The 16786-nt window shown below is 44.2% G+C and overlaps 1 protein-coding gene across 8 annotated transcripts in view; it reads right to left on the bottom strand.

The window, feature by feature from the left end:
• AAK1 (AP2 associated kinase 1) overlaps positions 1 to 16786 on the bottom strand; it is a 193419-nt gene that overhangs the window by 43373 nt on the left and 133260 nt on the right. For all 8 annotated transcript variants that reach the window (XM_072937596.1, XM_072937600.1, XM_072937601.1 and 5 more), the window contains 7 exons: positions 15979 to 16060; positions 15343 to 15475; positions 12591 to 12694; positions 10234 to 10313; positions 5908 to 6062; positions 4468 to 4784; positions 1508 to 1732 (listed from right to left, as the gene is read on the bottom strand). In XM_072937596.1, the coding sequence (XP_072793697.1) occupies positions 1508 to 1732; positions 4468 to 4784; positions 5908 to 6062; positions 10234 to 10313; positions 12591 to 12694; positions 15343 to 15475; positions 15979 to 16060 (1096 nt within the window). The remainder of the gene's footprint in view (positions 1 to 1507; positions 1733 to 4467; positions 4785 to 5907; positions 6063 to 10233; positions 10314 to 12590; positions 12695 to 15342; positions 15476 to 15978; positions 16061 to 16786) is intronic.

Raw genomic sequence — 16786 nt, 5'->3', positions numbered from 1 at the left:
TCTGGTTCCTTGCTGAAGCACATTCTGCTCTTGTTCCCTCTTTATACCCTCAACCAACTACCCCTGAACAAAGTGTTCAAAGTATTTTTTTCATCCAAGGAAGGAGAAGGTTCATAGTTCATTCCCAAGAAAGCAGATACTCTTGTCAGGGATACCAGAGGGGGACCCCATAAAAAGTGTATAGTCAGTGGAGTTGATCATGCTATCACCCTGGATGAGCATTTGTTATTATTCTTGAAAAAAGATCAGGATTCTCTGGTTCTTGTCCCAGCTCTGCAGCCACCAGTCTGTGTGTCTTGGGTAATTTCTTTCTAGCCTAGGCCTCAGGTTCCAATTCTATTAAATGAAGACTGGACTTGATAGTTAAGATCTCAACTAGCTATCTGACACAATAATCTTTTAAAAACTCATTTTCCATTAACAAGAGGAACTTCATCTCTTGTTAAAAATATAGAGTAGCTGTCTGCCACACACCTGCAGGAAGACTGAGCTGTTTCAGAAACGAAGGTGCAAAGACACTGAATACACACTTAGTTGAGACTTAAAGAAGACAATCTATTTACAGCACTGCTTCCTTCTGAAGGGATGTAGGTTTTCTGGTTTAAGATGAGCAACAAAACTCTATCAGAAATCAATCTTCAGAAAGATGGTCTCTTATTTTCCTTCGTTCCTCTAGCAGTTGGACTTCCCTGGGAATAAGAGCTTAGCTATGATACTCCATCAGCTGGGTATGTAAAATGCCTTTTTCTATCACTCAAAAATTTTCTACCACTGTTGCTCAGAAAAATGTGAGTACAGAATTAAGGGCAGTCATTAAAGGCCAAAGCACCACATGCCTGAGGATGTAACCACAGAGGTCAATTAGAAGAGGATGATTCTATACTCAGCCAATATCCAGATGTGAACATGCCCAGTTCCTAAACTGACAAGATGGCTCAAACAACAGTCAGAGGCTCTGGTGCCCAGAGGGGAATTAGGCCCCCGCAAACGGTCTCAGCAAGTAGGTCCCTGAAGGGTGCGGCACAGTAGATTCAAATGAAGTGGCCAGTAATATCATTCACGACAAAGAATAAACACAACACTGCCAGGACTCAGGGTGAAGGTGGGGGCCTACATGAACCTCCCAAGATGGGAAAGGCCATGGTGGTTAAACTGCCCCCTTGAAGAAGGGAAAGGGGTTGGCTCTGATTCTGCCTAGGTCCTTGACTGTCCAACACTGGCCCGGACAAAGACAATGAACAGCTCTTGCTGCCAGTCTAATATTAAAGTGAGAAGTAACAAAGTTCATCTTCATCAGCAGTCTCGGATCATTTTTCTAAAACCTTTACCCTCCAAAGAATAGCTCATCCTTTTCCTGGCTATATGGAGAAACGAGCAACTATTTTTAACCACAAGGGTGGGGAAGCAGCCTCGCCTTAGTCCAGAGGGCCCCACAGCGGCTGCCGCCGCTCCTTTCCCACCGTCTCCCTAGCCCTCACTGCATGCTCCCACTCTGGCTGATTCTCACCACTGGCTCCTGGGCAGGGGGTGGCTGGGAGGCTGCGGCCGGCTGTGCCTGGGGCTGCGGTGCGGCTGCCGCCGCGGTCTTCTGCTGCAAGGCAGCCTGCTGAGTCAGCAGCTGCTGCTGCTGCTGGTAGAAGTTCTGGATCAGCTGCTGCTGAGAGCTTCCCTGGGACACCACAGGGAACTGGGTGATCGCTGGTTGTTGGGCGGCTGGGTGTACTGCCTGAAACTGAGCAGGAGAAAGTGGCAAGAAAAGAGGACGTGAACAGCAGCCTGTCTCAGAACCGTATTCCACAAAGTATGAATGTCTCAGTAACAGCTAAGACCAGTGCTGAAGCCAAAGGCGAGGGCAGGGAGGAGTCTTTGAGCTTGGCCTGAAAACTCTGGAGGGGAACCTCAGGGTGTTACGGTAAACAAAGCAGCACCTCACACTGCCAGGCACCATCCACTGCGCTACCCGCCCCTTGCACTGCACACTGGCTTCCAAGCGGTTTCTGCACCTGGCCTGAGAGCATCCACCCGACTGTAAGTCCGGCAACTCCACTAGCTGGAGTGTAACAGAAGGTAATAAATGATCTCCCAGTCACAGAAGTTATCCCTCTTATAAAGGGATTTGGAAACAGCCAGGATTAAAATTCTTCCCTACATGAACAGGATGAAGCAATGATGACATTGAAACAAATAACCTAAATGTTAACCCAGCTATTAAGTCATCTCAAGCCTTTCTGAAAATTATTTCCCAGTAGCTCTCTTTATTAAACTCCCATCTTTAAACATTCAAAATATTCAGTATGACACTGGAATTTGACACAACAGTGTAAAATGATTATGAATCAATAAAAATGTAAAAAAAAAATATTCAGTATACTCTACCACTTAATGATATTTTATATTGGTAACATTGTTTGAAGTTATATTCTTTTGTAAACTTCCTAAGGGCAGGAATTCTGCTTTTCTCCCTACTACTCTAAGAATAATGTGTCAGGCACACAAGCGGAGCTCAAGAAAGGGCCTACTGATAAGCAAAAGTCAAGTTCATGTCTTTGAACATTCCAAATATTTTTACTCAGTTATAAAGCTAACCGAGAGGATATAATTTGCCTACTGAGGCAAAGTTAAAGGGTTAGCAAAAAATCAGACATCAATAAATAGTTGCTAACTCATAACAGAGAAAGAACCAAGTGTCTATTAACAGGGGACTGATTGGATAAACTATGCCATATACCCTTAAAAGGGAACACTCTCAGGTGGTAACTAGAAATGAGGGCTACCTCTGCTATATATGGGATGGAGGGGATAGAATTGTGCAGATCTAACTTTGAATCTATGTAAATATTTTACATTCACACGGAACATAATTCAACCAAAATTTAAAAAGCAGTAACTAAAAGGCAAAAGCAAAACCTCTATATCAAATCGAGAGCCAAACTCCCCAAAAATGTACTAAATATTCGAAGTGTAAAAAAGGCAAAGAAATCTTACACCATTTTCAGTAATTACATTAGTATTGTTACCTTGAAACTATAAATCAATTAAGAAATTATGCTAACGTTGTTAGGAATCAAGATTTCCAGATGAGAAAAATATGAATATAAAGTCCAAGACGTTAAACAAAAAAATCCCGTAATTACAAATCTGCTTTAGAATAAATTTGAATTCACTGTGTATATTCTATTAGCAAAACAAAACATGTTGTAACTGTTCACTGAAAAGGTCTAAAAACAATAACCAACTCACTACTAAATGAGTATTCCTAGCACTGAGACTGTAGTCTCTAAACTCCATTTCCCTTCAAGGGAAGCAGCTCTCTGGAGTTGCCTGGGATCCTTAACCATTGACGTCGTCTGCTCCTGACATGCAACCATCGACACTGTCACGGCTCCATGATCCAGGATCACCCAAAGCAGATGATCTTCCTTCTGACATGTGGTTAGAGGGTCAACGGTAGCCTCATGCTATGTCACAATTCACCTCACTTCATCCCATCAAGTAGGCATTTTATCATCTCACATCATCCCAAGAATATTTTGAGAGACAGAGAGACTACATTCACATAATTTTCATTTCAGCACATTGCTATAATTGTTATATTTTATTATTAGTTATTGTTGTTAATCTCTTACCATGCCTCATTTATAAATTAAACTTTATCACAAGCATGTATATATAGGAAAGAGCATGGTATATATAGAGTCTTGTACTAGCTATGGTTTTAGGCATCCACCTGGGGTCTTGGAACACCTCCCCCACAGATAAGGAGAGACCACTGTCTGTGTCTCCTGATATGATACAACCAGAAGAACAAAGAACTATCAAACTGCATCGAATATTGAGAGGCCCCAAGAAATTACCAGTTTACACAGGGGATGGTGGAACATGTTAAACACCACCACAGGGATGCAATCAACTAAATCCAGAACGTGGAAAATTCTACAGGACCAATGACCCAGTTTCAAAAAAAAGAGTAGCAAAGGTAGGGAGGGAGAGGAGAAAGGCACTTATGGATAAAAGAGGGACTTAAAAGATACATCAATCATTATAAAATGAATACATTCATAGTAAAGAATGTGAAAAGATATACAAATCAATTTAAATTATGACATATCACAAAGAGTTAAACACTAGATATTTGGTGATAATAAGAAATACTTATTTTGTTTCAGTTTGATAGTGGTGTTATGTTAGGGAAAAAAAGAACCAATAAAGAGTCCTTGGAAAATAGCTCCCTTGCCGAGGCTCCTCAGTCGGGTGAAGAACTCCCCGGGGCCTGGGAGGAGGGTGGGAGGGGTGTGAGTGATGCAGGGATGGCCCGACCGCGCCACGCATCAGTGGCTACATCTGTGAGGAACAGCGATGTGACGGGTAAGGGCTCTCTGCCCTCCCAGGGCTTCCCAAGGAAGACACCTGTACCTGGCGGGCCTGGGCACACACGAAGCAATGTCAGATCTTGTCCACCTGACTTACCTGCTGAGCCTGGGGCTGCTGCTGCTGGTAAAATGCACCCGCCGGCTGCTGGGCAGGTGGCGGTGCCTGTGGCTGCTGCTGCTGCGGCTGTGGCTGCTGCTGCTGCTGCTGCTGCTGCTTGAGGAAGAGCTGCTGCTGGTGCTGGGGTGTGGCCTGGGCCTGCGCGGGCAGACCCTGGGCCGGAGCGGAAGGCGTCTGCTGCGGGGCGGCCGGCGCCTGGGGCTGCTTGGGCTGGGACGGCGGGAGGGGTTGGCTGGGCGGGGGCTGGGCTTTGGGTTGAGGAACACTGGCTAAAAGGCCCGGCTGATTGCTGGATCCTGCAAACAGAATAAACTCCATATGAGGGCTCAAAACTCTTCCAAACAAAACTGGCCTTCCTTCTTGCCAGAGCAAGAAAGAGGAGGCGATAAGGGCCCAGATAACCCCAAGATCCACGTGCTCCTCGCTGTCCTTGCACCTGAAAGGTCCTTCCTTCTTCTTGCCAAACTACGTGCTTCATATTTTTCAAAACACAGTTTAGTAACAGGGCTCAGTACTTGTTTCCCGCAGGAAGTCTTCCCTTATTCACCATCCCATTTAGTCCATTATTCTTTTACTCCACAGGCCGAGAATCGATCTACTCAACTGGCCTTTGATGCTACTGAACATAAACACAGGCTCTGCACTGTTGGCATGCTGCGGACAAAAGCACTCTGATGTTTTACATGCATGTTACACAACCCCGGTCTGGATGCCTGACTGTAAGTAAACGGCCACCAAATTCACCAACAGCAGCTTCTTGGTGAGGGGACCGATGGCTGTATTCAGTTACTTGATAATTTCGATCAACTCTCTTTATGAAAGTAAACTCAGTCAACTCATTAGAAACAGAATGTCAAAACACGGAGAGATGACAGATACTTCAAGGGACAGAGCATTAAAGAAAGAATTCCTCTTGGTGGGGAGGGTTTATCTCAAGTGGTAGAGCGCATGCTTAGCATGCGTGAGGTCCTGGGTTCAATCCCCAGTACCTCCATTTAAAAATATTAATAATAATAATTAAATAAAAATAAACCTAATTACCTTCCCCACAAAAGAAAACTAAAAAAAAAATAATTCCTCTGTATCAAAAAAAGTCTTTTTTTTAAAGGCAAATGAAATAAAGGTGTAGGTATGGAATGAATAGACAAAGTCATAAAATCAGGGCCAAGACTAGAAAGAATAGAGACGTCAGGCTTCAGTGGCCTCTGAGCTCCAGCGCAGAGCCCAGTGGGAGGCCCTCCCTTCTGCCAGTCACTTCCTGTACAATTTCACTGGCAGCTCACTTCTTGTTCCTCAAGGAAAACCATTATTGCTTATGTGCTCTAGATTCCATTCCAAGGCAAACCAGCTTTCCTATCATCCAGGACTTCTCTATCATCCAGGAGGTGTACCAAGTTTCACACCAAACTCATTACTGACCTGCAGCCTGCGGTGGGGGCTGAACTGTGGCCCTCTTTCGAGGTGTCAGGGCTGGCTGGATGGGGAGGATTCCTGGGTTGGGCTGAGTCTGCCCAGCTTTCGGCCTCTGGCGGGGTGCAATTGAAGTCTCTGTCGTGGGAATGGGATCTGTCAGCCTAGAAAAAGAAAAGGAAAAGAAAAACAGATTCCTGTTCAAGTGTGAGAAAATGGAGAAGGGAAGACAAGAGTATGTGATGGACAAACTTTCACCTTCACATTCATTCAAACCTTCCAGGCCCACTTCATCAACATTTCCCAAAGCGTATTCCACAGGATATTATGTGTTACTAGATGTTATTTTAAAAGGTGGGCAAATAAGTTTTAACATAGTGATCAAAATACATTGAGCAGATTTCTTTCTAGCGAAACTTCACGCGTGACTGTGCATGGCAAACCGCAAGAGAACGTTATACAGAATGCGATGTTTGTCAGACTTGTTTTGATCTTGGGACTCTTTTGCCTAAAACTTCATAGGATTTCCCAGAATACACTTTGGGTGATGATGCAAAGAGGGGTTTGAAGCAGGTGGTTTTCAGATGCAGAGGGACTCAAACTTGATTAGAACTAGCTGTCAACATGTTCTCTCTCTAATAAAAAGCATACAAATGAGTTAATCCAATAAGGCAACTAGCAGGAATAAGTAAATAATTCAAGATAAGAGATTTGGGAAGTGTGACAGGAACTCCATTTCCTCATTTCCCCCAATACACACATTCACTTTTCTCCATGGTACTCATATAACTTTCAGCCGGGCACAGGGTCACTCAGAATAAAAATCACATTGCCCAGTCTCACTCGTAATCAGGTGTGGCCATGCGTGTGAGTTCTGACCTCACGTGGGATATAAACAGATTGCTGTGTGGCGGTTTCTAGAAATCTTAAGAAACTCTGTGCATGCTCTTTGTCTCTATTCTTCTTCGGCTGTTCCTTGAAGAGGGATGTTGCCATACTGGTCCACGAGGACGTGGCCACAACCATAGGGATGGTAGAGTGATGAGCTTAAAGAAGCCTGGGTACCTCAGGGCTTTGTGGAACAGAAGTGCCATACCAGCCCTGGACTGCTTGCCCCGAGATGTCATTTACTTGAAAGGGCAAAAAAAAAAAAAAATCTATCTTATATAAGCCACTGTCATTTGCACTTTCTGGTACTCATGGCCAAATCTAACCCAAATCAAACAGGGTGTAGCTCACTTGCTCCTTGTGATGGGGCCAAAGCCCAGGTGGTAGGTTCCCTTGATTTAGAGCCGCGCAGGCAGCTGGCCACACCCTCACTCAGAGCAGAGTGGTTGTCCTTTGAAAATACACGTTAGGGAGTAATAGGCGAGGTGAAGCCCCAAATAAACAAGCTTAATGAGTATTTTCAGAATATGCCTGGCACAGCCTCTGTAAGAGACCACTTGGGGAGCAAAGCGGCCAGCCCCACATCCCTCCACACGACGTGCCTCCAAGGTATGCCCGTCCTGGACCCTGAGGCACTTCACGGCATCCTGCTCTTGTGCTGGGTAGAGAACTGGTAATATAAAAGCTGTCACATTTGGGGAGCTTGTGACCTGGGCAAGGGAGGTGGAAAGGAAAACAGGATGGATGCTGATAAAGAGGAGAAAGGGGTAAGAAAGATCAAGCTAAGAGTCGGGGAGGTAAACAGACTTCTGCAGAAAACCAAATGCCAAGAACTTCCACGTTGGTCTCCTAAGGGCAACATTTATAGAAACAACAGGATTTGGAGTCAAAGAAAACTGTATTTGAACTCTAGCTCCCCACTAACTGTGATAACAGGCAAGTCATTGAACCTCTTTAGCCTTGGCTCCCCTACGTGTAAAATGGAGACAATAATACCCACACTATGAGGTGGGTGTGAACATCTAACGTGTCAATGACTGTGAAACCATTTTATAAACTGAAGAGTGCACAAAATGTTACTTCGAAGGGACCTCAAATTTTGCAAGAAAATACAAACCCCGAAGCCAGGAGATCTGGCTCTGAGTTGTCCTATCCGTGTGATCTTGGGCAAACCTCTTAACATGCAGGGTAGGAAGAATGTGGATGCTGGAGTTCTGGGTCTTTGTACTAACCACGGATTGACTGACTGCCTTGGGCAACTGACTTAACAATTCTGTCTCTGTTTCCTCATCTCTAAACTTAACAATTCTGAAAAAAAAGGAAAGAAAAAAACCCCCTTAAGAATTCTGTCTCTGTTTCCTCATCTCTAAAGTGAGAACAGCAAGAGCCCCACAGGTTTGTTTTAAGGGGGGAAAATGTCACCTTACTTATGTCAAGTACCTAGTATGGTATCTGGTATACGTGATGCCTCAATGAACAGTGGCTACTTTAGAAACAGGGAAAGAAAAACCCGCCTCTCGGGGCGGAGGGGCAAATAATCACAATGTAAACGAAATCACTGCAAGTGATACATAGGGCAACTCAGACCCAAATCTCTTGGCTGTGGGGTGTATATATTCCTGTGGTGTTACTGAGGTCCATACAAACTACTCGTCTGGGCACCCTAGAGTTTATAAAAGTTTCATAGTCACAGACACGTTCGATGCTCGTATCTGCCTCATGACGTAGGTATTTTGTGTGTGTGTGTGTATAAATATATATAAGATTATCGAAGAATAGCCAGTTTACAATATTGTGTCAATTTCTGGTGTACAGCAAAACCTCCCTGCAAACAAAAGTCTAGGACCAGATGGCTTCACTGGGAAATTCTATCAAACATACAAAGAAGAGCTCTTACCGATCCTTCTCAAACTCTTCCAAAAGACTGAAGAGAAGGGAATACTCTCAAACTCATTCAGTGAAGCCACTATCACCCTGATGCCAAAGCCAGACAAAGACACCAACCAAAAAAGAAAACTACAGGCCAATAGTTTTTTTTTTTTTGATGTAGGTATTATTTTTTTCCGTTCTATACAACAGAGTACCACTCAAGTGTCAATGCGTATTACAATTTTTATAAATGCGTGTGCTTTGTGGGAATGAATCTTTGTGTAGCCTCCTTACATACCATGTCTGGGCCTAGTACAAGACGGCCATAAGCCTCAAACACTAAGGTAATTAAATCAGCCCCCAAAGCAATTCCTAGGGGTAAGGATGGTAGGCTTACTAAAAAATAAACAGGCTATAAAGTAACAGCATGGATACAGTTGGCTAAGTTTGTTAAAAAACAAAGTCTGTTAGTTTAGAGCCATGTCTGCAATAGTCCAGTGCACATAACGGGCACTCTACAAATATTGGAGAACTTTTTAACACACAGAAATTATTTTACTGCTGTATTAAAATTCACATATTTCCATCAGGGTGCTTTGTTGATACCGTTTGTGCTAAGGTTTCCTTGCTGTGAGAGTGTGGTGGAAGAGTGGGGTAGAGACATCTGGACTACCCTTAGAGTCTACCATTTGGAAGGCGTGGCAGCCATGAGGACGTGCCTTGCAAGACCTTCAAGGACAAGAGTGTAAAACACCTAGTGCCCCAGCTCTTGCGCTCCTGAAATCCACTGCCCTATTTGCCCTGAGGCCACACTTCCCATAGGCTGCTCTCAGCCTTAATGTCCCAGACACAGGGACATCCAGGCAGATCCGTTCCTAAAGAAAAGGACACCCCATCACTTTTGATGCACCTTCCTTACAGTGTGTGGCAGTCCAGGTCTCTTCAAGCCAACCTTCTCCTCCCTGTCTCTGGGTCAGACTTACTCGCTTTCTGACGGCTCCCCCAGGTTCCTTGACACCCTCCCTATTTTCTCTTACAGGGGCATTTTCCCAAGTAAAACCCAGCTTCCTGACTACTCCTCTCTTGGTCTGCTTTCTTGGAAGAACTAGGTTACATAGAATGTGATCAGCTAAGATCCACAGGCTTTTTTGCTGTTTGTGGACTCAGTGCTTTGTGGACTCAGTACTTTGACCTGTATTTTCCCTCATGTGGCTGCAGCCACAGAAAGTCCGAAGGAAAGGCAGGTGGAGACAAGGGTGGTGAACTAGGCTAAACAGAGGCCAGGAAACGGGTTTAGGACACTGGTGTCAGCGGTATTTAAGGTCTGCTGTCGCCCGTTCCCAAGCACAGGAAAACAGCTGTGGCGTTCTCCAGTCTCTTTCAGATGTAGATCACTGTATTGCACTAAACTCCAACTAGCACTCCCAAAGAAATTTTCTCCCTGAGGGAGACACAGCTTCCTTTCCTGTTCTGTGCAGCCTCTGGCCCTGGCAGTGTAAGAATCAAGAAACACAAGACGCCTCTCCCTGCTCCTCCAGCAACTGGAGGAGGACGCATGCTCACTAAGGCACTTCTTACCTGGCCTTCGGCTGGGTCTTTTTTGCAGCTGCCTCACTGGCTTTCACTGGTTCAGGAAGCTTTGTAGGAATGGGAGAGTTCTAGAGAATTGAAAGAAAAATTTAAAAGGACCTCACAGATTTCTTTTTTTTAAAATTGTGATGTAACTGACATACATCACATTAGTTTCGGGTGTGTGATATAATTGATTCAATATTTGGGTGGACTGCAAAACCATCACCACAATCAGTCTAGTTAATATCTATTACCATACGTAGTTATAGACTTCTTTTCCTTGTGATGAGAACTTTTAAGATCTACTCTCTCAGCAACCTTCAAATCTGCAGTACAGTATTATTCAGTAGAGTCACCATGCAGTATATTATATCCCCGTGACTTATTCATTTTATACCTGGAAAGTTTATCCTTTTTGACTCCCTCCACCCGTCTCACCCACTTCTCAAACCTCACCCCACAGATTTCTTTGTAAAAGAATAACAGGCATGATTGGGCCAAAGGAAATACACATTGGTGTCTTCCAGACCCCAATCTCTGGTCTGGGAAGGGAAGGAAATTAACCAAATTATACCTCACTGGACTCAGCCCTCATTGGGGAAGCAAAGTACCCGAGAAGCGGACAGAGCAGCCTGAGTACAGCACGCTCCACCCTGTCATTCTCAACCTTCTGCGCCAGGCAAAGGCACTGGGGCTTGGTCTCAGTACCTTCCTCTTCCTACAGCACAGCTGAGAAGTGATGTTATGAAAGGCATGGAAAGAGATGTCGGTAAGCGGATTATGACTATTTAAGCTCTCTTCCAGATCTTAGAGAAGTTGGAGCTGACTAGTGCGCCCAGCCAGGATGCATCTGGTCGTCCAGTGAGGAGGCTGGGAGAACACCGCAGCCGCCGTGGGGCTGGTTTCTGAGTCAGCACCTCTCCCCAGCACGTGAGGCCCCCCCTCCTTCCACCAGGCAGGCAGAGCTCTGGCCTGGACTCTGCACCGTCCATCTAACGGTGCCTCTGGGGGAGCACTAGCTGCCCCTCACCCCAAGACCACGGCTTACTGCTAACGAGCAAGGGCCAAATGGCTTGAGACTTGTGAAGCTTACTTTTTGAAAAGGAATTATCAAATCTGGATGCTTTCAATTACATTTTGCGTTATTTAACTTTATGAGTGGGAAAGTGGGACAGCAAAAGAAATCACGTCATGTCAGGTTACCGTACGGTACCCCTTGTTTTAATCTGGGAAACCTGAAATGTGGAATACGAGTAATGAAAGTGGCTTTTAGGAGGTAGCTCCATTTCCTGCATGTTTTCAGGTAGGGGGATTTTTTCTGCTAGAAGATTTCTCCTAGCTTCTCCTCCACCCTCCAAGCATTCCGCTTCCCAGGGGAAGGGGTAACTCATTTGACTGTTAAGACTGGGAGAGAAAAGAGAGCCCGCCCGGCTCGCCCTCCTCTGTGAAAGTGCCTGTCCCTGGGGAACCAGCTTTCCTGCTCAGTCATGTGGCTCTAATGTCAGGGAGTCAAGCTGCATTCTCTGACTCAAGCTTACTCACAATAAAGCCCGTATGCTGAGCTCCACCTGAATGGTTCCCACACCTGATTCCGAATGTGGGCGGGGAAGAGAAGTGTTATTTACTAGCATCCTCAAGCCCCCGTAGTGACATCAGACGTTCACTACTGGGAAAACTAGCAAGACAACTTCAGATTAGAAATGATTTACTAGAGCACCCATTAGTAAAATAGTCAAGAAAGCTGAATCATACTATGACATGGAAAATATGCCAACACTGTAAACGGGGTGTTCCAGCACTGTACCCTGGAAACTGAGTGTAGAGTTTAGGATTACTTCACGGAGGAAACATTCCTGCAGCCTGATGTGAGCCGGGAGGAGAGAAGAAAAGGAGCGTGAGTTAGAGACCGGCCAACAACAGAAGCAAAATCAGGAAAGCTCTGCTGCGACGAAGGAGAAGAGGGACAAGGGGCTTATGTTCCAACAGGCACGGGGCAGGTCCAGGGCCCTGGCCCAGGACAGCAGCCTGTCTGGCTCCTTCCGGTCCGCACAACAGGCACGTGGCTCTCAGGGAGCTAGGCACTTGATAACGGGTTGGTCAATCTGTACCCAAAATGTTCAACTCAATCCCTAGGGTGTTGTTCTGTTTTATTGTTTTCAGTATAATTGCCTCTGTTTTATCATTTTGGGAAGGAGGGCAGTAATTAGGTTTATTTATTTAATTTTTAGAGGAGGTACTGGGGATTGAAACCACGACCTCACGCAAGGGATTTCTATATTTATTTAAACAGCTGGCTGACGCCCCAGGAATGGTAAAGACAATACAGTCATATTTACTTCCCCAAACAAGCACCTTTCACATACCTGTACATTTGGAATTGGGCATTCTTTCTTGAGCAGTTTAAACGAGAAGTAGGAGACTTGGTAAATATCTGGCCTCTTGTCGGGGTCCGGTTCCAACATATACCCTAAGACAAACACGCGTAAACTTATTTAATATCTGAAAGTTAGCACAACAGCTAAGGAGCATAATTTCTCTATTACAAAAATATTGTTGTTTTTTAATTTGTATTTCTTGTAAAAGTTAGACTGTAAAATTAGCTCTTTTCCTCCCTCAGAAAGGGAAGCTCTGACTTTCCTAGTATTTTAAACACCCACAAGAAAATAACAAGGTTTTTGAATTGTAACAAAAATACTTATGTTCACTTTCTGTGTCCACATACCACGGACTCAAGCTCTCAGGGTGAAAGTTACCACATTCATACTCTGGTACCTAGCAAGTTCTGGCCTATTTCTTTCATACTATCTGCTAGACAAATAATTATTCTTGATAATTATAAATAAAACTCAAATTTCATGAATTTACGTCTTATCCGGTTGTTGTTGAAGATATTAGCTGATTTCCAATCTAAAAGAAATTACATGGTAACAAATACATTTCTACTTTTACCGTGATCTACAGATCACGTGTCTGTTTCATGATCCTTCAAGCTTCTGCCCCTTCTGAAGTTGGAAAAAATCCTCAGGAAAAAAAATCTTGCAGAAGACAAACACACATATACATCTCCATGCAAACATCAATGTAAGGCAGTTTATTGCTTAAGTAATCAAATGAACGGTTCGGACACTAAGTTGAGAAAAGATGGAGGAGGCCACAGTCTTGTGAAGGCCTCTGCAGATGAGGCAGGAGCTGAGCTGGTCCTTGAAGGCAGGAAAGAATCTAGTCAGTCAGGGAAAAGCAGAGAAAAAAAAATTCCAGGTAAGTAAACGGTCTGCGCAAAGAGGGACTTGAGCAAGGGAAGAAAATGCTTTGTTGCAAGGAAACAGCCAAGAGGACAGGGCAGAGGTTTCCTTGTCAGAGAATAAAGGGAAGTAAGGTTGAGTGGGGGGACGGAATCAGAATACAGGGGACCACTGGCAAGCCATGAAGGTTACCGAACAGGGACATGATAGGGTGGCATTTTATAAGCTAATCTCGTGGTGAGGGTGGGTAGGGCAGATTGAGGGAGAGGAGGGGCTGGTGGCCAATCCACCAGGGCAGGCAGGAGCTGACAGGGTGGGTCTACCCTATGGTGACAGTGACGAGAACAGAGAGAAAGTAAGAAAAACAGGAGAAACTTCAAAGAAAGCATTAATGCCGCTTAGGAAATGACGGACTCTGCTCTGTCTTCGGAGCCAGACCCAAAGGATACCTTCCAGTTCAGTCTTCCAGACTTGAATGGTGACACCACTGACAGAAACTGAAAAGAGGAGAGGGGAACCTTGTATTGGGAGTGAAAGGAGGGTGGGAGGTGTAATGACAAGAAATTTATTTTCACACCCGTGGGTAAGGGTGACAGCAGATCCGTGAAATAATTTGTAAAGTGAAATAGGTCAGAGCTAGGAAAGATCTCATGCTACAGACATTCCTAAAGAGCTGCGTTTCCTCATATGAATTTGCTGCACAAAAGTAAAACAAACAAAAAAAATTTAACCAAAAAAATCCTACCATTCTAGCATCAATTTTGGCCATTTTCCCCATATTTCCTTCAAATCTCACTTACATAGTTGCATTTCTAGCACAGATACAGTGCTTCACCTCTGAAAACAATCCAACGACCATTAAATGCCATACTCCATGCCTATAAATACTGCCTCAAGCTTCTGTGTTAATAAACAGATTGATAAACCTGGTACAGTGGGATGGGTAGTCACTTAAAAGCTCCAACTATGTTAACTTGGATGAGTTACCTATACTTTCTCAGCCTCCATTTCCTCATCTGTATAATGGGGATAATTATATTTACTACACAGGGTTTTAAAAATTAAATGAAGTACAGGTAGACCTTCAACAGATGTCAGATGTCCGGCATCACATTTGCTTCTTCTATTTTCTCCAGTGTATCCCCATCTAGGACCCAAACTGTGTTGCACAGGATTGATAATCCATAATGGTTAAAATGCAGATACTAAACGTTTTGACCAATGTAAAAAAATAACAAAAATCTCATTTCTTCAGCATTCTAGTACAGGGGTTTGAGCAAAGATTACTTATTCTACCATCTGGTTAATGATCACCAGGACTTACGCTTACTAAGACAACATGAAAGAGTGGGGAATCACAAAAAAAATTTCAAACAAGGCACTGAGTTTAAATGCTTCTCATCAAAATCCAATGATTGACCTAAATGGGAGGAGAAACCTAGTTCCATAGAGCTACACAGTCTTAATTATGTATTCACTTCAGCCAACGCACTGCAATCATTCTAATTGGAGTTGCTTCCAGTTTTGCAAAGAAGACTCTCGTATCGCTTGATATGAGTCAGCTAGGCTCCCCTGATACCAGAGAGCTTTCACACAGACTGCAGGAGAGCAGAATGGCACTGTAATCCTCAAAGCACAGTCAGGGTTTCTCCTCAGAAGGCTGGCCCAGGTGTGAAACCAAGTTCCGATTTCTAGCAAAAAGACTCACCATTCTAACTAGACATTGTTATACGAACTTGGAGTGACTAATCATTACCAACTGACTTCTGTTTTGGCATTCAACTCATCACTCCTGGGGTCTAGTCCCTTTATCTCCAATTCATTCCTAAAGATCAGAAATAAAAATATGAAACGAGAAACTTGAAATACTTACGAATTAGGCAGTGCATATCTTGGGAATATCGGGAATTATCAGGAATTGTGAAGTTTCCATCACAAATTGCCACTTGACTCTCTCCAAATGGCAAAGTGAAGTAGCATAACTTATATAACAAACATCCAAGAGCCTGAAAAAATTTAAAAAAAAAAAAGCAGATTGCTCCTAGCTGTTTATTTACTGTAACTGCAAACGGGTCTACTGAGAGATACTGGCATCATCCACATTTGCTAGATCTAAACACTATTTACCTGTTAGAACCCTGAATTTAGAACCCAACACCACTACTTACCCGCTAAGTTATGTTATTTCTACCATCATTACCAAATTGTGCTCCAATAAACAAGTATTCCAGCTGGTTTTGCTCTTAAGAACCAGTAACACATATATGAAAACCACCTAAATGGTGGGCAGGTCCCCTGAAAAATTTTCACAGAGCTCTCAAGGAATCCTCTTGGACCTGCTTCAAGAAGCATTGTCTGAGCACCTTGAGTCAAGGATAACCCTGAGGAATAAGTAGACAATGATATGGCACAGTGGCCACTCTGGCTCTGGCACTGTCTAGATTAGACTTGGGAGTTTGCAGCCAAGACTGCTGACATCTGAGATGCGGACAGGTTAGGCGACACCTACCCAAATGTCTGCCTTCGTAGTGATGATTTTGCCACTGTACAGGTTGACCATTTCTGGTGCTCGATAGGACAGCGTTGTGTATCTACAATCAAGAGATTCATTTTTTTGTTAAATATGTCAATGCTATCACTAAAAACCAGGGGTAGCAGAAATACTTAAAAAATATAAAATATATCTATTAGCAGAGTCTAGTTCCCGGGGAGCACTCTGGAGAAGAGTATGGGACATTAGCGCAGGTGAAATGAAGAGCTGTCCTTGGCACACACCTGACACGCTCTAGCTACAGTCCTTCCAATCTAAGAGCAGGTGGGAATGCAGCCACTAAGGCATTAAATAAACTCTGAAAGCAATTTTCTTGGGTCCTCAAACAACAAAATCTTCTCCTGTAAATTCTTGCTGTCTGATACTGTATTTGGTGGATTTGCTTGTAAATGCAGTAATCCCCTTAGATGTGGCTCGACACACAGATGTAATACTGGCTGGGACACTCAGGAGAATAGAAAGTGGGCCCTGGCTAGGCTGGGAGGCGGGTGGGCCTTTGCTGCCGGAACAGGGCTGAAACAAGTTTTCCTCTTATCTCTGGCTTAAGACAAGAGAAGCACAAGCTCATCTTCAGAGGGAGAGTCTCGGTGGTACCAGGCTGGTGACTTGCACTGCTTCAGTCTCTAGAGCTCTGTGGTTTAGGTGCCCGTCATCTTGGACCGGAAGTCTTCCCACCCCAGGCGTGGTTGCCAGGGGTGATGCAAGAAAGGACAGAGAGGATCAGGAAGTGTGTGAGCTCCAGACTGCCGACTTATTAGCAGCAGCA

Source organism: Vicugna pacos, chromosome 15 (genome assembly GCF_048564905.1).
Source record: "Vicugna pacos chromosome 15, VicPac4, whole genome shotgun sequence".
Lineage (NCBI taxonomy): Eukaryota > Metazoa > Chordata > Mammalia > Artiodactyla > Camelidae > Vicugna > Vicugna pacos.
The sequence above is the reverse complement of the archived record's forward strand: the minus strand, read 5'-3'. Positions and strand labels throughout refer to the sequence as shown.